Source organism: Urocampus carinirostris, chromosome 5 (assembly GCF_059441175.1).
Source record: "Urocampus carinirostris isolate Australia breed hairy pipefish chromosome 5, RoL_Ucar_1.0, whole genome shotgun sequence".
Lineage (NCBI taxonomy): Eukaryota > Metazoa > Chordata > Actinopteri > Syngnathiformes > Syngnathidae > Urocampus > Urocampus carinirostris.
This window is the reverse complement of record NC_142353.1, coordinates 31,127,934-31,145,675: the sequence shown is the minus strand read 5'-3', so window position 1 is coordinate 31,145,675 and position 17,742 is coordinate 31,127,934. Positions and strand designations below refer to the sequence as shown.

The following is a 17,742-nucleotide window of genomic DNA, read 5'->3' as shown; positions in this document are numbered from 1 at the left end:
TATAAGCGAGTATGGCCTCGAGAGGGATGGGGTCCACCAGGCTATACTTGCCCAAGACACACCACAGGAAATGGTGCACCTATGACCCTAGTGGTGAAGGGATACAACCTACTAACCACGTAACTGTTAAATTGTAAAAATAAAACAAAAGCTTTCCATTTCACCAATGTCGATTATCACGGTTTTGGGCAGCACGGCGGCGCAGGGGTTTGCGCGTGTGCGGCACAGTTCTGAGGTCATGCGATCGAAACTCCTGTGAGGAGTTTGCATGTTCTCCCCATGCTTGCGTGTGTTTCCTCCGGGCGCTCCGGTTTCCTCCCACATTCCAAAAATATGCATGTCAAGTTAATTGGCCGGTCCAAATTGTCCCTAGGAGTTGTCTGTCTCCGTGTGCCCTGCGACTGGCTGACAACCAGTTCAGGTTGTCCCCTGCCCACTGCCCGAATATAGCTGGGATGGGCTCCAGCGCCCCCGCGACCCTACTGAGGATAAGCGGTGCAGATAATGGATGGATGGATTATCACGTTTTTTTTTTGGGTGGGGAAGCGATATATCGGATCCCTTAACTTTAAATTGTTTTTATATTGCTTTAAAAATATTTTCAGTCAATTAAGTCTCATAACCCCAACTTGATTGCAAATTTTACCGAGTGTGAACATAGTTTAGTAGAAATTTTCATAAAAAATACAACTAGTCACCAAACAAACAAGCAACAGTTGCACCACTGTAAACAAATGCGGGCTGAGTAGTCTGTTAACTCGTTTATTCGGTTTACTTGTGACATTTGGCCCAGAATAACACCCCCATGAAGCATAAACATAAAATAGAAGTCAAAATATGCTCTATAAAATATTATTACAGCATTACTCCTTGGTTTCTCTCTCGAAACTGTTAGCTTAGCCACCTTAACCCTAACTTGTTTACACATATAATGCAAATGTTAAAAAAATGGCGTGGTTTGACTCAAGACACAAAGATTTGAATAAAATATACACGCAAAGCCATAAAATAATGGAGACTTATCCGAAGTATTTTATACAAGCTAGCGCTAACTTAGCATGGAAGTTGTAAATGCTAATAGGAAATACTAATACTGATTTCGGCTTATTTTAACGCGTTGTTTCAGGTTTAAAAACAACCATAGCTGAACTGTTTGCATTAAATAGAGGTAAAGTCACTCACCAGCTCATATTTGCTTGAATTTGTAATCCAGTTTCATTGAATCGCTGTGTTTTCTTCCGGGGAGCGAATCCCTTTCGGCCAAACTACGAACAGGAAGCCGGGGGATCAACAGCTTGAGTTTCCTCCGGGCGACACAAACTTTGGTTCATACATTTAAATAAATGTACGTCTTAATTACTTAATACTTGTATGAAACTAAGACGAATAAATGTAGATTTTTGTTTTGTTTTGAAATTGGCAGTACAAAAAATAAATTCCGATTTGATATACAGTGAACCCTCGCTATAACGCGGTTTCACTTTTCACGGCTTCTTCACTCATTTGTATTGTGTTTTCTGTTCTGCCGTCTGATTCGCTAAAAATGTTCCCACTTCCTATTATTAGACAGTAGAGTAGCTATTTGTGTTTAAGAATAAAAGCAAAACACGCTTGAACAGTACTTTTGTCAAAGCAATGGTTGAATCTCTAAAAAATCGGTTTGCTCAGTGGTGTCAGTGTAAAATGTACCGTATTCTTTTGACCATGTTTCCATAGTGCAGTGGTTATCACATTTCCCAAGATGCCCGGTTCGAGACCGGGTGGAAACATATGTTGGCCTGAAGCGGTAGGTGCGCCACCAGGTTGTGCTCGCCGAAGACACACCACTGGAAATGGTGCCCCTATGACCCTCGTGGTTAGGGGATCCAATCATTCTTACAACCATATACGGACCATGGTAGCCTCAGATATTCTCCAAATTGTGGGGTGCACCCTATCCTGTAGTATGCCCTGTGTCTTATGTAAAGCGATGGACAGAGACCAGCTCGGTGGTATTAGGATTGGCCGCCACCGCTGAGACCGGTAGATCACAAGTTTGAGCCTTGCCCAAGTCAAGACTTGAAACATTTTTGGGTGAATCCAATTTTTATGAGATTGTTCATATTTCCAGTTAAATGCGACACGTACGTAATCTCCTGTGACTTTTATGCCTTCTCCTGTGTGACACTACAAGTTTCCTCCAAGCGGAAGAGCACACGTGACATCACACGCAATGCGTTGTTTGCGTAAGCTCTCATGGATGCAAACGGTGTAGTTTATCTAGCAATTGAAACGTCTTTATTATTGTCTTGGTGCTTTCCTTTCATTAAACTGTCATTCTTCCATCCGGACCAGGACTACGGTGGCGCAGAAATTTACAGCAGAATATAATGAAAACAATGGATCATCGACGCTTGGGCGGGACTGTTGTTAAGAGTTTTCAGAAAGTGACTCTGAACGTGACTGTCAAAGTGAAAAAAAGTGAACTTTTTAATTGAGATTTAGCAGAGCCGATCTGGTCGAAAGCATAGGATGAAGATCTTGATGGCATGTAATAGATTACCGGTAAAAAAAAAAACATAAGTGCCAAACTATTTTTCACCAGCTCTTTAAAAAAAAATAAAAAATTTATCCGTGTGTTTTACTTTGTAATCAATACTTAAATAAACCACAACCAAACTTAGTTTTCCTTCCGTTGTATTTATAAATATGCATTGTCTGTGTTGTTGTAACACGGCCACAATGCAGAGGACCCGTGCCCTATCGCGGGGTGCGCCTTGTGTTTGTTTTAAATTAAAAAACAGAACCAGCTACGGAGACTGCGCCTTTTAACACGTTTGGTAGTGAAAATAGGGTAGTATTTTTTTGCATTATAATTGTGATAAAAAGATTAAGCTTTTTACTTTACTGATTTTGCCCATCTTCTTTTTGAAATGTAAACCTTGTAATAAACCAGGGTACATTCGTTGACTTGATTTCAGTAAAACTAAAGAAGCAACTACTTTTTGTTATCCTATTCTCTACTCTACTCTACTCTACTCTACTCTACTCTACTCTACTCTACTCTACTCTACTCTACTCCTTTTTATTGTAAATGATGATAACATGGTGAACATTGACCACAAAAAAATTAAACATGGCACTCTGGGATAAACATGGAATAAAGACTTAAAAAAGAAAAATATGATAAAGAGAATGGTCAGGTTATTAAAAGGAGAAAAAAAATCTCATGTGAATAGAGTCACAGAATAGGAAAAGTCAAGTTAAGTCATGTTTATTTGTGACGCCCTTAAACACGAAGAGTCTCAAAGGGCTGCATAGACCACTGATTATTGCAAACCACAGACTAGTATTGCACCATCCCCTGATCTAAAACCAACATGAGGGCAAGGGAAAACTCAAAAAATGAATAAACCTTGAGAAGGGACCGCACATGAGGTTATCCCTCTTCCAGGATGACCAGGCTGCAATGGATTTTGCAATAACAAAAATGCACAGATATTGTCAACAGGAAATATAGGTCATTCATATACTGTAGAATAGAAGTGTGTTTTAAGCTTAGATTTAAAAATTTCCACTAAGGTTGCAGATCGAATCTCAGGCGGAAGAGCAGTCAACAGCACCGGGGCCCGAATGGAGAAAGGTTTCGAACCTGCGGATCTCTTCTTGGCTCTTGGCATCACTAGTAGACCAGTGTTTTCAGAGCGAAGGCTCCAGACCGGAACATAGGGGGAAACTAAATCTGAAAGATATGAGCTAGCAAGTTCATGCAAAAAAAAAAAAAAAACTGTAGTTGGGATTAAAAAGAGCTAAAACAATTAAATAAAAATATTACATCTCGAAATAATTTTATAAAAATATACATTTTGTAAAATAAATGTTCCTAATTTTCCACAGAAAGATAAAATTCCACCCTAAAAAAAAATCAAACATTTTTCATTAAAGCTTTCAGGGTCCTCTTGGCCCATACCCTCCAAACTGTACGAAGTGATTGATTTACCTGATTCATTCATTGTTAATATTATTTCATTTTAAAGGAAACACTTCAATTTGCAAAATATTTTTGGGAGGAAGTGTGAAACACATTGCAAAGTGCTTTCGAAGGTCTTCGGTGACTTGAAAAGCGCTACATAAATGCAGAACATTTACATTTTACATTTAAATTTAACATGGACAGTAGAAAATCCAACTACGATTTGACATATGTGTTTTGACAAGTCCAGCAAAAAAGAGTTTTTCTTTGCCCTCGTGAAGGTTTTAGGTCAGGGAATGGTGTAATTAACAGTGTCAGAACCAGAACAGACGGTAGACCCAAACGCGTAACGTTTCACACCAAGCTTTGCATAGGCGGAGAAGTCAGGCGCAGGAAAACAAACGCCAGCGATTTGGCGGTTTCTGGGCAGGAGAAGCAGGGAGCCCACAGAATCGGAGTATGGTCGGAGGGCGGAAACGAGTCGAGCAGCCGGGACGGGGGGTCGGAGCGTGGTCGGTGGGCAGAAACAAGTCGGGCAGCCAGGACGGGAGGTCGGAGCGTGGTCGGTGGGCAGAAACAAGTCGGGCAGCCTGGACGGGAGATTGGAGCGTGGTCGGAGGAAAGAATCAAGTCAGGTAGCCAGAGACGATCGGGAAGCCAGGGGCAGACGAGTGGGATACAGAAAAGGACGGGACAGATGGGAGGCAGAGTCAAAAAGTGCTTGCCTTGCATGCGCGTAGGGTCACTGACAGACTGACAAGGAGTGAATGAGAGTGTTGAGTTTAAATAGAAGGGGAACCAATCAGGAAACGAGCAGCAGCTGGAGCCAAACAAGCGGGCACAGGTGAGGGCAATGGGCAAATCATGACAACTAGTCTGTACAGCTCTTTGAGACTTCTTGAGATGATACAAATAAACATGACTTGACTTGACAGGACCAAAGAAAGGCAAGCAGTTGTGCGGTGAAGCAAAATATTCAGTATGTGGTATCTTTCTTTATTCAAGTACGTACATAGAAATGACAAAACGTTTGCATGACAAGTAAACAAGAATAGAGTAAAATTCATTTTCAATAATCAGCTCGTCATTAAAGGACCTTATTGTAAGGTAATAAAAACATGAAAATAGTCCAAGGACATCCACAACATTTCAGAACAAGACCCTTGTTTTTCTTAAAAAAAAAAAAAAGGAACTGTTATCCCATTGTGCATTTTAAATCGTCCATTCTGAAATGGTTCCCATTATTCCCACCCGTTGTATTTTCATGCATAATAAAGAAATAAACGCCACCCACCGCAATCGGGAGGGTAGCGCTCTGGAACATCTCCGTGCACATGCAAACGTGAGGATATACTGCCATGGAAAAGAAAAAACACAACACAGGGGGAAAACAATGCACGTGTGTTGCCCTAGATCAGAGTTTCTCAAACGTTTTGTCTGCCCCCCATCAACAGGAAATTCACAGGTATCTCTTTTTCTCTGTATCTGTAGTTGCGCAGGTTTAAAATTGGTCCTTATACTCAGCAACACTCCCGCTTTACGGGTTAGACAACAGATTTCTTCCCCTAAAAACGCCTCCGATTTTTATCAAAAATCTATCACTTTTTCAAATTTGAGGTTGAAGCTTTAGTATTTGAGTCTACCGCTGCTTTATTTTGAAGGGAGACTATGTCGGATAAGATTTTCGTTTTGGTAAAAGTTTACCACTTCTGGTTATAAACAAGCACATATTGTTGCTTTTTTAATCTTCTGGAGAAGGTTGGTGTTTTGCGTGTAACATCTACTGCTTTTTATTGTCATGAGGTTGATATGTTTGGAAATATTTCATGAAAGAAAAAAAAAACAATCAACTTCATTCTATTTTGGTGCTTTGAGTGAAGTCACTGGTCATCACTTACCCACTACATCAATACTTCATCCCACTATCATCAGAGCACAGATATGGAACAATGAGATTTAGGAGAGCCCGCCTCGGGAAAAGCCTGATCTCCTCGGCCATCACCCTTCTAAACAACAGGCCCCACTGACTCATTCACTCAGTCTGTTCAGTGTGCGAAAACTTCTACTGCTTTTTAATTTCATTAGGTTTGGACTATAGGTTTGGAAGTAACTGGTCATCACTTACCCACTACATAAATACTTCATCCCACTACTGTCAAAGAACAGATACGGGGCAATGAGATTTAGGAGGGCCCGCCTTGGGAAAAGCCTGATCCCCTCTGCCCCGGTCTGCCCTCATAGTCCCACTGACATATATGTTTGTCATTCTGCTGTTTTCTAGAGTGAGGGTTGTTGTTTTCCCGCGGTAAAATCAGTGGAAGTGAATTTCCCAAAGGAGACCAATAATTTTATCCAAGTATCCAGTGCAATGTCTGAACTTCAGTTGAGTAGGTTTGAAATCCTTAAGTGTTCATACTCACACTACCGTATTACACGTTAAAACAGTGTTTCTCACCTTGTGGGTCGGGACCCGAAAGTGGGTCTGTCTGTATTCAGTCTGTTGCAGGCATTTGCCTTAGCAAAACAATACTAAGAAAACAAATAGCCCAAGATCCATTACATTCCTTAACAGAAGATGGTATAATTGCCATGGAAATGTGAGCTGACCATGGCCAGAGGACAAATAAAGACTTCAATTTTTTTTTTTTGCCCAGCCTTTTGCTGATAAAGAAATAGAGGAGGAAAGAAAAAGAATAAGAGAAAAAAAAAAAAGAAAAAAGGGACAAAATAGATGAATAATAATAATAATTAAAAAATGAAAATAAGAAAAAGTAAGGAATATAGAAAGAAACAAAAGGAGAAAGAAAGAATAAAGAGGGAAGAAGGCTTGAAGGGGTTTTAAGCTCTCTCCACTTTGATATCATTTCTCCCACAAAGCTCTGCAAAATGTATAAATGTTTCCAAATCTTCTAGTATCCCATTCCTGCTTTGAACCTTTCCACAACTTTATCCCAGTTCTGCCCGATGTGTTCTTTGGCGTTCATAATGGTGTCATAATGCTGCCTGTTCAGGTGCATTTAAACCGCGGCTTAATAACACACTGTTGCACTGTCATTGTTAGTCATTTAAGTCAACATTGGAACATTCGGAAGTCATCAGGGAACTCATCAGGGGGCTAATATTTTTGCAACACCTACTTTTCAATTCTTTTTATTCATTAGCACAATACCGCACATTTGGTTTCTTTTCACGACTGAGTCTTACATGTTGTTAATTCTTGGAAAATATTTTCAGTGTTTTAGCTTTAAGTTTGAAATAAACTCCCGCTAGGCACCGTATGAGTGCTACAAAAATGAATAATTTGAAGGGGGGTTAGCACACTTTTGAGAAACACTGCCCTGGATAGCCACCCCGAACTATCTACACACAAGCCCGGTCAGACAATTAAAAGCAAACCGGCTAACTTCTGGGATTCAGAGTTTTCCTCACGCATTGTTTTGGGTCATCCAACCCTGCAACCCAGTTTGGCACCAAAATGGCTGCTGATGTTGGAACACGTCCAATGTAGAGATGAAGCCTATTCCAAACCCCTTTTTTTGTAAAAAAAATATTGTTCTCGGAGAAGGGGCTTTTTTTAATATTCTGTAAACAAATCTATAAGAGTCCTACAGGAGGATTCTTTTCTCCCGCTACTACCAAACTGGAAAGTGAGGGGGTGGGAATGAGGAGAACGTGAATCCATCTGTTCGTAGCACGAAAAAACCCAGAAACATACAGTCAGGAAGATGTGACCGATGACATATTAAATATGTGAGGTTGTAATTACGTGGCTTCATTTAGGGAAATAAATCCAAATCAAAACAGCGTCCTCCAACTTTCGCGAAGAAAGTGTCAAATAAAGAATATAAATAGAATAGAATAGAATAGAAAATCCAGTATATAACCAGGGGGGGACACTAAGGATCTCATTTGAAAGAGGGAAATCCTTTGCAACTTAAAGAAAAACAGCAATCGCCTTTAAAAAATAAATAAAAGTTGAATTAAATCCACATAGCTTGGAATACAATACACTACAGTAGACCCCTGGGGTACAGCGACCCAGTCTTATTGGGTTTTCACTTTACTTTATTTGAGATGTTCCAGCATTATAAGTCTCTGTCTAAAACTTGTCTCTAAGCAGCCTGCGTGAAATGAGTCAATGTCATATAAAATCTGCTCTGCTATTGTTCTGCAACACGGCATCTTAAAAAAAACACATATGCTATTGGCTGAACTACCTCCCACTATGCCCTTTTCCTTCAGTTCCGAATTTCAGGTGCTTTATAAAGTACTTTTTTGCACTGTATTTATTCGCTATGAGTAGCAGTGATGCTAAAGGGGGAAGAAAAACATGAAAACCATGGAAACGAAGCGTGCCATTTTCAAGAAATACGGTAAGAGCACACAGATCGCTACCTTAGCTAAGTTACATGTCTATAAGCAATAATTGATTGGTTCTATTTAAAATAAGGAGGTAATTCAAGCTATGAAATGTTCGAAGGACAGGAAAATCCTTGCAAGTGGAAATGTAAAATCAGTTTTAATTGTAATTTCCTATCTCCTCCCCCTTTTGCATCCATCTGCTACTCTAACCAACCAGCTCACGTCACGTCACACCAAAAAACAAATAAAAAGTGAATACACTATTTTTTTCCCTTTCCATTTACTCTACCATTCCAAAGTTTCGGGCTCACCAAGAGTTTTTTTTCCATGAAAAGTCACACTTTTTTTTTTATAGAAAGAGTCACTAATTAAAAAGAAAAATATAGTCGAGACATTAAGCTTAGAAATAATAATTTCTATGTAAAGAAAATATTTTATCCTTTAAACCTTTGTGAAAGAATGGAATTTTTCAAGCGACCACAAATTTTTGAATGGTAGTGTATCATGTTGTTTAATCATATGCACGTACATTACTCATAAGTAGTACTCACTGTATACTATTTGGTTATTTTAATGTTTTTTTGGGCTACCTGGGGTTTGGGAGACAATAGCTAAGTACTGTAGGGTTTTGTATCCCTCGCTATACGACAGTTTCGCTTTATGACCCCCCCACCTCAGCCTGGATCAATGCCGTATCCAGGGGGTCTACTGCATACCCTTTTTTGTACGTATTTTCCTCTGTCCTCTGTCGAAAAACAACTCCCCCGCCTTTGCTGTATCACTCACTATGACATTTAAAATAAAGTTTCTCTTTCTGTATTGCTTTGTGCTTACTGCATGGGATTAGTTGCTACATTTCCAGGACGTTTCCAAGGACAATTCCGAGCCATCCGTCCCTCCGTTTGCCGTACGGTCGGATTCTTTCGTTTTCATCTATCCGCGCCGAGCTGAGGAAAAAAGCCCGCGAGGCCAAAATCATTGGCAAAGTCAGTGGACGCCTGCCAGGAAGCTAACAAAAAAACGAGTGACGCTTCTCCTCTACAACGCCTTCTCTGTTCACATTTCATCCCACCAAGTCGCTCTATCTGATGAAAAGTCTCGCTCTTGTTCGAAAAAGCAGTGGTTTGACGTGCGCAATTGATTCCTGCAAAGAAATCTCGGATACATCGTTGAAATGAATTATTTAAGTCAAATAATACCAACAGAATGTTTAGCAGACAGGGAGCCAATGCAGGTTGGATACAATAATTTGGTTTCTCTTCTGGATGAAAGTCAAATCAAAATGAGAAAGAGCCTTGCCGTATTTCTCATTAGTCCCCAAATGCACATTATAGGGAATGAAATCATCTCGTGCTAAAAATGAGCTGACATCTAGTGTTTTTTTGAGAAGCGAATTCAAACTATACTCTTCTTTTCCGAATGTGTCCTGTTGGTTGAATTGTTTCGTAAGAAAGGCAGGAAGGGTCAGCCTTTTGATGACTGGTGATATACAGTGCCTTGCAGAAGTATTGCCTCCACTCCTAAAACGTTTTGACATTTTGGGAAGATCATTAGAGTTTTTTAATTTAATTCCCCCCTATGTTCCGTTCCGGAGCCTTTGCTCTGAAAATGCTGGTCTACCAGTGATCCCAAGAGCCAAGAATAAATCTGCAGGTTCTACAGCGTGGAATGCTCTACCCTCTGAGATTCGATCTGCAACCTCAGTGGAACTGTTTAATTCTAGGCTTAAAACACACTTATATTCTTGTGAATGACCTATATTTCTTGTTGACTACATCTGTGTAATACTTGTTGCTACATCCAATGCAGCCTGGTCATACTGGAAGGGGGGATTACCTCATGTGCAGTCCCTTCTCAAGGTTTTTTTTTTTCATTTTCCTCATGTTGAGGTTTTGAGTTTTTCTTTGCCCTCATTTAGGTTTTAGATCAGGGGATGGTGTAATAATAGTATGTAGTTTGTAATAAGCTGTGGTCTGTGCAGCCCTTTGAGACTCACTTTGAGCCAAATAGAGGGTGAGTCTGGCAGAAAATCTGTTGGGAGTCTACAAAAGACCTGAGAATAGAGTGCAGGTTCGCCTTCCAACAGGACAATGACAAAAAAAATTACAATCGAATGGCTTAAAACTAACAATAGAAATGTTTTAGAATGGCCAAACCAAAGCCCAGACCTCAATCTTATAGATGATTTATGGTAAGATTTAAAAAATGCTGTTCACAAACGATCTCCATCAAACTTTAAGGGACTTAAGCTGTTTAGTGAGGAAGAACAGGCCAATATTTCTGTTTTTCAAAAGGTGCAAAACTTAAAGAGACAGACCCCCAAAAAACGTGAAGCTGTGATGGCAGCAAAGGAGGTTGCACCGAGTTTTAACTCAAAGGGGGGCAATATTTTTGCAACACCTTCTTTTCAATTTATTTGTTAGCAAGATATAAATTGAATAAATGTAATTTATTTTCAAGATTGTGTTTCAAATGTTGTTGAAAAATGTTTCAAGTTTTTGTCTCCATATGTGGCAATATGACAAAATGTTCTTAGGGGGCTAATACTTTCGCTAGGCACTGTAAGTAATGAGATAATCTGAAAATCATGGGATAAAATACTTTTCTTTTCCGAGTATGTTCTGTTGAGTGAATCGTTTCGTACGAAAGGCAAAAAGTGTCAGCCAGTTTTTAATGACTTGTGATATAAACCAGTGTTTCGGGACCCAAAATTGGGTTCGTGCACCTACTTTCAGTGGGTCACAAGCCTTTGCCTTGGCAAGAACGGTAAAAAGGAATTGACTCAAATTTCCCTTCTCGGCACCTGCTCTCAGCCATAGTCTGCTGGGAAAAGTGGATTATGGCCAAAATTGTGCGGTTGATTTTTGAGCAGGTTAGAACATTACACTACTCGACAGAAGTGCCATATGCTCGCATCAATACGGGATTGGGGATAATAGATTATGGCTGCACGGGTGAAGTTTATTTTAGACGGATATCCAATAATAAGCAAAACACAAGCAAAAAAAAAAAAAAATAGCTGCCAAGCCCGGCAAAAGTGTTCTCTGTCAACCCTGCTCATGGAAATATACAATCGGGAATAATGGATCGTAACCGTAGAGTAAAAAACCGCACTTTTAATTTCATATTTTTGGCTTGTTAAAAATGTCCGAAGCTACTGAAATGTTATTTTGTTTTTTTCCTGATCATTTTGTTATTTCTCAAAAGAAACGTGAATATATCCTATTACCTCTAGTTTAAACTGCCTTGAATTCAATACATTTGAAAAGTGGAATTTTTTCTACTTAATTTTGGTGACAGCTTGAGGTTAGGGTGGAATCGTCAAGCCAAATCAGTTGAGAATTTATGATATTAACCATCTTTTGTGCAAAGGATGAATATAATTTAGAGAAAACCTTCTTTCAGCACCTTGATCAACAGAAAACCACTGCACAGTCCTTTCTTGAGTTTGAAACATTATAGATGGTGAAATTTTGTATATGATGGGCATCACCAGGCTGTACTTGCCCAAGACACACCACAGGAAATAGTGCCCATATATATATATCCATATATAATGTTTCCTGTCAAATATATTCTCCACAAGCATTCAGTCCAAATCAGATTTGTGCATTTTGTGGCATGCACGTATGTATAATACTTTGTAATAATTAACGTACTGTTGCCACTTGCAAATAAATACAATTCTGTACAAAAATGAAAGAAATGCAGTCTTCACTTTAAAAAAAGAGATTTGGATTTTGGATTTCCTGATTCTACTAGCTGCACTTATTTGGATTCTCTAGTGCAAAGGTGCTCGTTAAGTAGTTCACGATCTACTGGTAGATCATGGAAACTGTGCTTTGCCATTTAGCAGGCATTTGCAGCATCTTAGCATTTCAGTGTTAGTTATTATTTCTTGACTTTTAAAAAAGACCGACTTGATACTTTTTACTATTAGACTGTCGTTTTATTTGGTGTAAATACGTTTGATTTTTTTCAGGCTTGTGTTAATATTGTCAGCATTCAATTACACACATTGGGAATTTAATATTCAGTGCTCCTGAATCTTGATTTATTTTAGAATGTAAATGGAGCCCTCGAAGAAATCCTAAATTCTAAAATGTTTTTCAGTTTCCGTGATGGGTAGAACATTTGGACTTGCTCATTTTTAAGTAGCTCGTAAAAGTGTGAGCACCCCTAGACTAGTGCTTCGAAGAGGATGCCAATAGTGTATGTCCTGCCGAGTAATCAGTGTAAGGGAGAGAAAGCTATTATTTTAAATAATAATGAATGCCTTCTAGTAGAAAATAATCACGTTTCCACATGAGACTGCCGTTTTTAACTCACAATTCGGAGCAACGGGCTGGCTGGGAGCCAGGTTACGCGCCATCCGTGAACCGTGTTTGGATTTGGCGAAACTTGAATGTGAGATAGTTTGCAGGCTGGCGTTTTTTGGGGTTGGGGACCCTGCGCAGGGGCAGATCTCACTCTTGTAGTTTGGCAAATATCGGCGGAAAGAAAACAAAGAACAACAAGGTTGTCCACGTTACCACGATACATTTGGCACATTCATCGGAGAAAACAACATTGGAATATCATAAAAAAAACACCACATTGTAAAACAACAACGAAAAAGACGAGTGCCACCAAAAATTGGTCCATGACAGTACACGAAAACACAACCAATTGCACTTTTTAACAGCCTAGTAAAACAAATGCGTACATCTCAGCTGCCCCCTTCTTATTTACTTTGCCTGTTGTGATAGCTGTAATGCATACCTGTCAATTTATAGGGATCAGCGGTACTTTTAAGATTTCAAATTGGGTATAACAATTTTTGCACAGGATATAAAGATGATACCCGATTAACCTGATATCGTTTGGCCTGCTTTGACTTGAAAACTGAGCGCCTCGGTCACTGTCATTGTAAATTGCTTACGGTCTTTACATTGTCTTGCTGTGAGAAAATAGGTGCCGCATTGTGTTTGGAAGGCTTATTATAGCTTAATAAGGGGAATTGCAAACATTGATAAGCTTTTGGCTGAGGTTGACAGGTATGGTGATGGATTCTGGATTGTTCACTAGAGTGGAACTAGGGCTTACCAGGATGCACAACAACAAGGCAATTTTTTTGTCTTTGTTTTTTTTTTTTTGAGGTGGAATGTATTGATTTTGAGAGGCAGAATCCATTTCCCCCACTTGTTTTTAGCTTTAGGAAAGAACATGTCACCTGTTGCTTTCCCTCCAAAAGTCCCGAGTCTGATCTAGGTAGCTGCGGTCACGAGGGCCCCATGTTGGGGCAAGAGCCGGGCGGCGAAACGTGTCCCCCTACCACCCCGCCGTTGCCCTTGTCGGCCGTTTTCTTGTCCTTCTGCTTGAGGTGAACCTTGGCGTGTCTCTTGCGCTCGTCGCTCCGTGCAAACTTGCGTCCGCAGAACTCGCACGAGAAAGGTTTCTCGCCGGTGTGCGTGCGGATGTGCGTGGTCAGGTGGTCGCTGCGGCTGAAGGAGCGCATGCAAATCCTGCACTGGAAAGGTTTGTGGCCCGTGTGAATGCGCAAGTGGCGCGTGAGCTCGTCCGAGCGCGAGAAGCGACGGTCGCAGTTCTCGGCCGGGCAGGCGTGGGGCCGCTCGTGAACCGGAGTTTTGCTAGGTCTGTTGGGATATTTGCGCGGGCGGATGGGTTTGAGGGTTAAGGTTTGTTGGGGTTGGTGGTGCGAGGGGACGTGCTGCTGACCCCCGCCCATGAAACCGGGGTGGATCTGCTGCTTGTCTTTGAACGCCCGGATGGTTTCCAAGGGGGTGATCGGGGGAGGGTTTACCCGGATGGGGTCCATGGTTTGAAACGGCTTGTGCTCCATTACCCCTACCTCGCCCTGGTGATGAAACAAGTTGTAGTCTGGGATCATGGAGAAGAGACCGCCATCCATTGGGGCTTTGGAGGTGGAATGGTAGTCATTGGTGGGGTATGCCAGCGCCGTGCTGGTGGCGGGACTGTGGTGAAAGGAGACCTGGTCCTGGTAGAGCTCGCCACAGGTGGAGTAGGCGGGCAGCGGGGGGCCGTAAACCTGTTCCATGTCCGAGTTCTGACCCCCCATACTCGCCCCCGAGGACGGCGTTTGTGCGCCTACCGTGCCGGGAGACGGAGAAACACCGAGGATGCCGGCGCTAACCAGGCTGATGATGTTGTTATCGGAGCACCAGCCCGAACCGCCGATCCCGCCCGAGGGAGGCGCGTCGAAGGCGAACTTGCCCAGGTAGGTGACGGTCTGCCCGCTCCGGTTGGACTGGAAGCTGGACCCGTACTGGATCTCGGCCCCGGATTTCTCGCTCCCCATGCCTATATCCATGAGATTTTCTAGATTAGAGTAAAACAAAGGAGGTAGTCATCCAAACTGTTCCTCGGGCGCTCTGTGAAAATCTACATCCATTTACTGTACATCAAAAGTTCTTGAAGTTAAAGTGATCCCTCTTCAACAAAAACTCCGTACATCATCGTAACAGTCAATTTATGCGAGTTGTGCGTCCAAGCAACAGTGACTGTCCCTCTGCGATCCCACAAAACCTCATAAATCACAACCTTAACACCCCCTTTGATCCAGCTATCGTGTCCCTCGGGTGGGCGGCCAAACTCAATGGCAACATAATCTGACTTCCTCACAAGGGGGAGGACACCCCCGCACTATGCATACACACATCTTTTATGGGCGAGTTTCAGTACTTTTCTACAAATTTTGGACCTTACGCTCGATTTTACACCTCAAGACTCATTTATAAAATAAAGAATTAATTTAACACACAGACTGCATATGGGTAGTCACAGTTTCAGGTCATTTTGTGTGACGAAATCATTTTGTTCAAAACCCTACATTTCTCTATATTTTAAACCGATGATACATTTTTTAATTTACCATGTTTTTTAAGCAAGTTTGCTTATTTCAATTTAAGATATTTTTTAAACAGGAGCGTAGAATGCATTCGTTTAAGAAAATATATGAGGGGAAATTAAATAGAAAAAAATAAATACTGCCTAAGAGATATTACCACCCTCAACTCCCATTTACAGCGTCCATGAGAACAAAAAGCTGTCCACCCGCCTCTGTGAATATGGAAATTATTTAATATGTATCATCAATATAGTGTATTTTAACGTGTTTTATTGTTTTTCGCATTTCTACTTTCAATTTTTTTACATGCACTGAAAAGAGAAGGCCTCTAATTTCCTTATACTTGTATAATGACAGTAAAGGCCATTCATCGTTCATGAGGAGGACAAGTCAAATTCTAATTTTACATATTTTAAATAAAAATCTGTCTGAAGTCTTTCTGCTGTCCTCCTCAATTTACCATAATTGTGTAGGCGTAAAAGTGTGTTTTTATATTTCCCCCCACATGCTTTTAATTTTACACACAATTGACGGTGGGAGTAAATATCCAAATCTTGCGCAGAGCAGAGAATAAGATCCACACGCACGCACGCAATTGTCGCAGATTGATTTCCTGCCAATGTGCAGCGACGGAATTAATAGAATAAACATCTTAATCTGGATTATATTGCAAACGGGGCCTCCGCAGTTGTCGCGCACAGAATAAAAGATTTCGCGCGGGCCTGCGTGCATGCAGTCTTTTTGGATGTTTTTCTTTAGGTAGCACTAAAAAGTCAATGTCGGTAATAATTTTAATTTGCAGGTGAGTGTTTCAGTCTTTTACAGAGTTAATTTAACGTTGCGTGGGATGGATCTAGCGCGTAAGCGTGTGTGTGTGTATATATTTTTCTGTCTGTTTAGAAACTAGCCATAAAAATATCTTATTGAGAAAAACGTATAATTATCAAATCAGACAGAATTATAAAATAGGACGCCGTGGAAGTTTTAGTCGTGCAAGTGTTGATTTCAGCATCCGAAACGCATACCTGTCAATCAGCCAATTGCAATTCCTCTTATTAGGCGATGATAAACCTTACAAACACAACGCAGCGCCTATTTACTCATAGTAAGTTGAAGAATAGCAAATACCAATCGTTGATTTTCTATATACCAAATCAGCCACACAATCGATTATTTCAGCATCTTTCTTAGTTCTTTCCACACTTGCAGTAAATAATAGTGTTCCTTATTTATCCTTACAGGAGATGATTTTGCCACTATATGTAGTTTAATTTGCAACAAGATTTCAAGGTATCAGTTTCCATTGTTTTCCATTACTCTACTTTTCTCACGTGGCTGGAAACTCTCTCCCTGTAGAGTGAAAAAGGAGAGCGATACACGCCAAAAATAAACTCTTAATCAAGGATAACATTCTATGATGACGTTGTATATTCTGCTAACAGAGATCGAGACGATCCGGATTAGAGCCAAATTGGAGAAGATCGGTTGCCGATCACCGCCGAATAAAAAGTGATATACGGCGTTTAAAGGTTGAAATGAGAGAAAATGTAAAAAAGATGCGGGAAGAGTATAAGTTGACAGGTAGGCTATGAGGGTGCCGCGGTGCGCGCGTGCTGCTAACAGGTGCTCCCTGCAACTTCTCGCTTTCCCGTTTATTTTAAAAAAAAAAGTGCCCTGTTCCTTACCCGTGTTCATCTGCGAGTAGTGGTTTATGGACTCGGCGCTGGTGAAAATGTTCATGGAGGTGGGCACGTCCTCTTCGGGGTACAGGCTCTCGGGGATGCTGTTGATTAAACTGCTCATGGTAAGAGGGAGCTTTTCCGCCACTTTCCCGGTCATCACTCCGGCATGGATGCGAAGGGAGGGCCGGCGGGCGCCTGATTTCCTTCTCCCCGCTCCGGGAGTCAGGTGCAGTCCGGGCAGCAGGACAAGCAGAGGTAGCCGGTACCGGTACCGGCACCTGACGCGTCCCGAACTTTACCTAGCTGTCTGTTTGAGTGGATCTCCCTCCCGAATCGGGACCGGCGTGGATGCCTTTTGTGGGCTGTCTATGGCTCCAGCGTGGACTGCACATTAAAAAAGAAAAGAAAAACAGTGTGGGGAAAGAAGAAAAACCGCGAGTGGCGGCGGTTGTACTTTCTCTATTGGAGCTGGCTCCGAGCGGGAGTGAGGTTGCATTAATAGTGGGCTGGAACCTTGGCGTGACGTAGATGCCCATATAAGGACAGGGAGTGCTGAGGCAACCCCCCCGCCCCGACCTGTGGAAACTGCGAGAGGAAAAAGGAAATCAAATGGTATCGAGAGATAACCGGGGCGGCTGGCACGATGGCTTACCGAGGCACCGCCAAGATTTTCACTCCTTCCTTATGGCGAAACGACTAGACCCCACACTTTGTGATGGAATATTTTTCGGGGTGCAGTCTGTAAGTAAATATCTTGAGTGTCCTACACCAGCGGTCCCCAACTTTTTCTGTCCCATGGACTGGTGTGATAAATGTCTGTCCCATAATAACAGTAATAATAATATTATTTATCATAAAAACTAGCCCAAATCCACTGA

At 41.3% G+C, this 17,742-nt stretch overlaps 2 protein-coding genes across 3 annotated transcripts in view; both read right to left on the bottom strand.

Moving 5' to 3' along the window:
* The window catches only part of bin3 (bridging integrator 3), a 61,597-nt gene extending 60,314 nt beyond the window's left edge, over positions 1–1,283 (bottom strand). Inside the window, exon 1 of the mRNA XM_088336445.1 lies at positions 1,183–1,283. Within this exon, the coding sequence (XP_088192571.1) occupies positions 1,183–1,190 (8 nt within the window). The 5' untranslated portion in view covers positions 1,191–1,283. The remainder of the gene's footprint in view (positions 1–1,182) is intronic.
* A 3,644-nt stretch (positions 1,284–4,927) lies between these two features.
* egr3 (early growth response 3) lies at positions 4,928–17,742 on the bottom strand. Of its 2 annotated transcripts, XM_088336443.1 has the most exons (3): positions 17,319–17,742; positions 16,868–17,248; positions 4,928–14,653 (listed from the first exon to the last, which is right to left on the bottom strand). In XM_088336443.1, the coding sequence occupies exons 2-3, from the start codon at positions 17,019–17,021 to the stop codon at positions 13,575–13,577; spliced, it is 1,233 nt and encodes a 410-aa protein (XP_088192569.1). In that variant the 5' UTR covers positions 17,022–17,248; positions 17,319–17,742; the 3' UTR covers positions 4,928–13,574. The 2 variants fall into 2 exon arrangements, with proteins under 2 accessions (XP_088192569.1, XP_088192570.1); XM_088336444.1 differs by having other exon boundaries at positions 4,928–14,635; positions 16,868–17,742.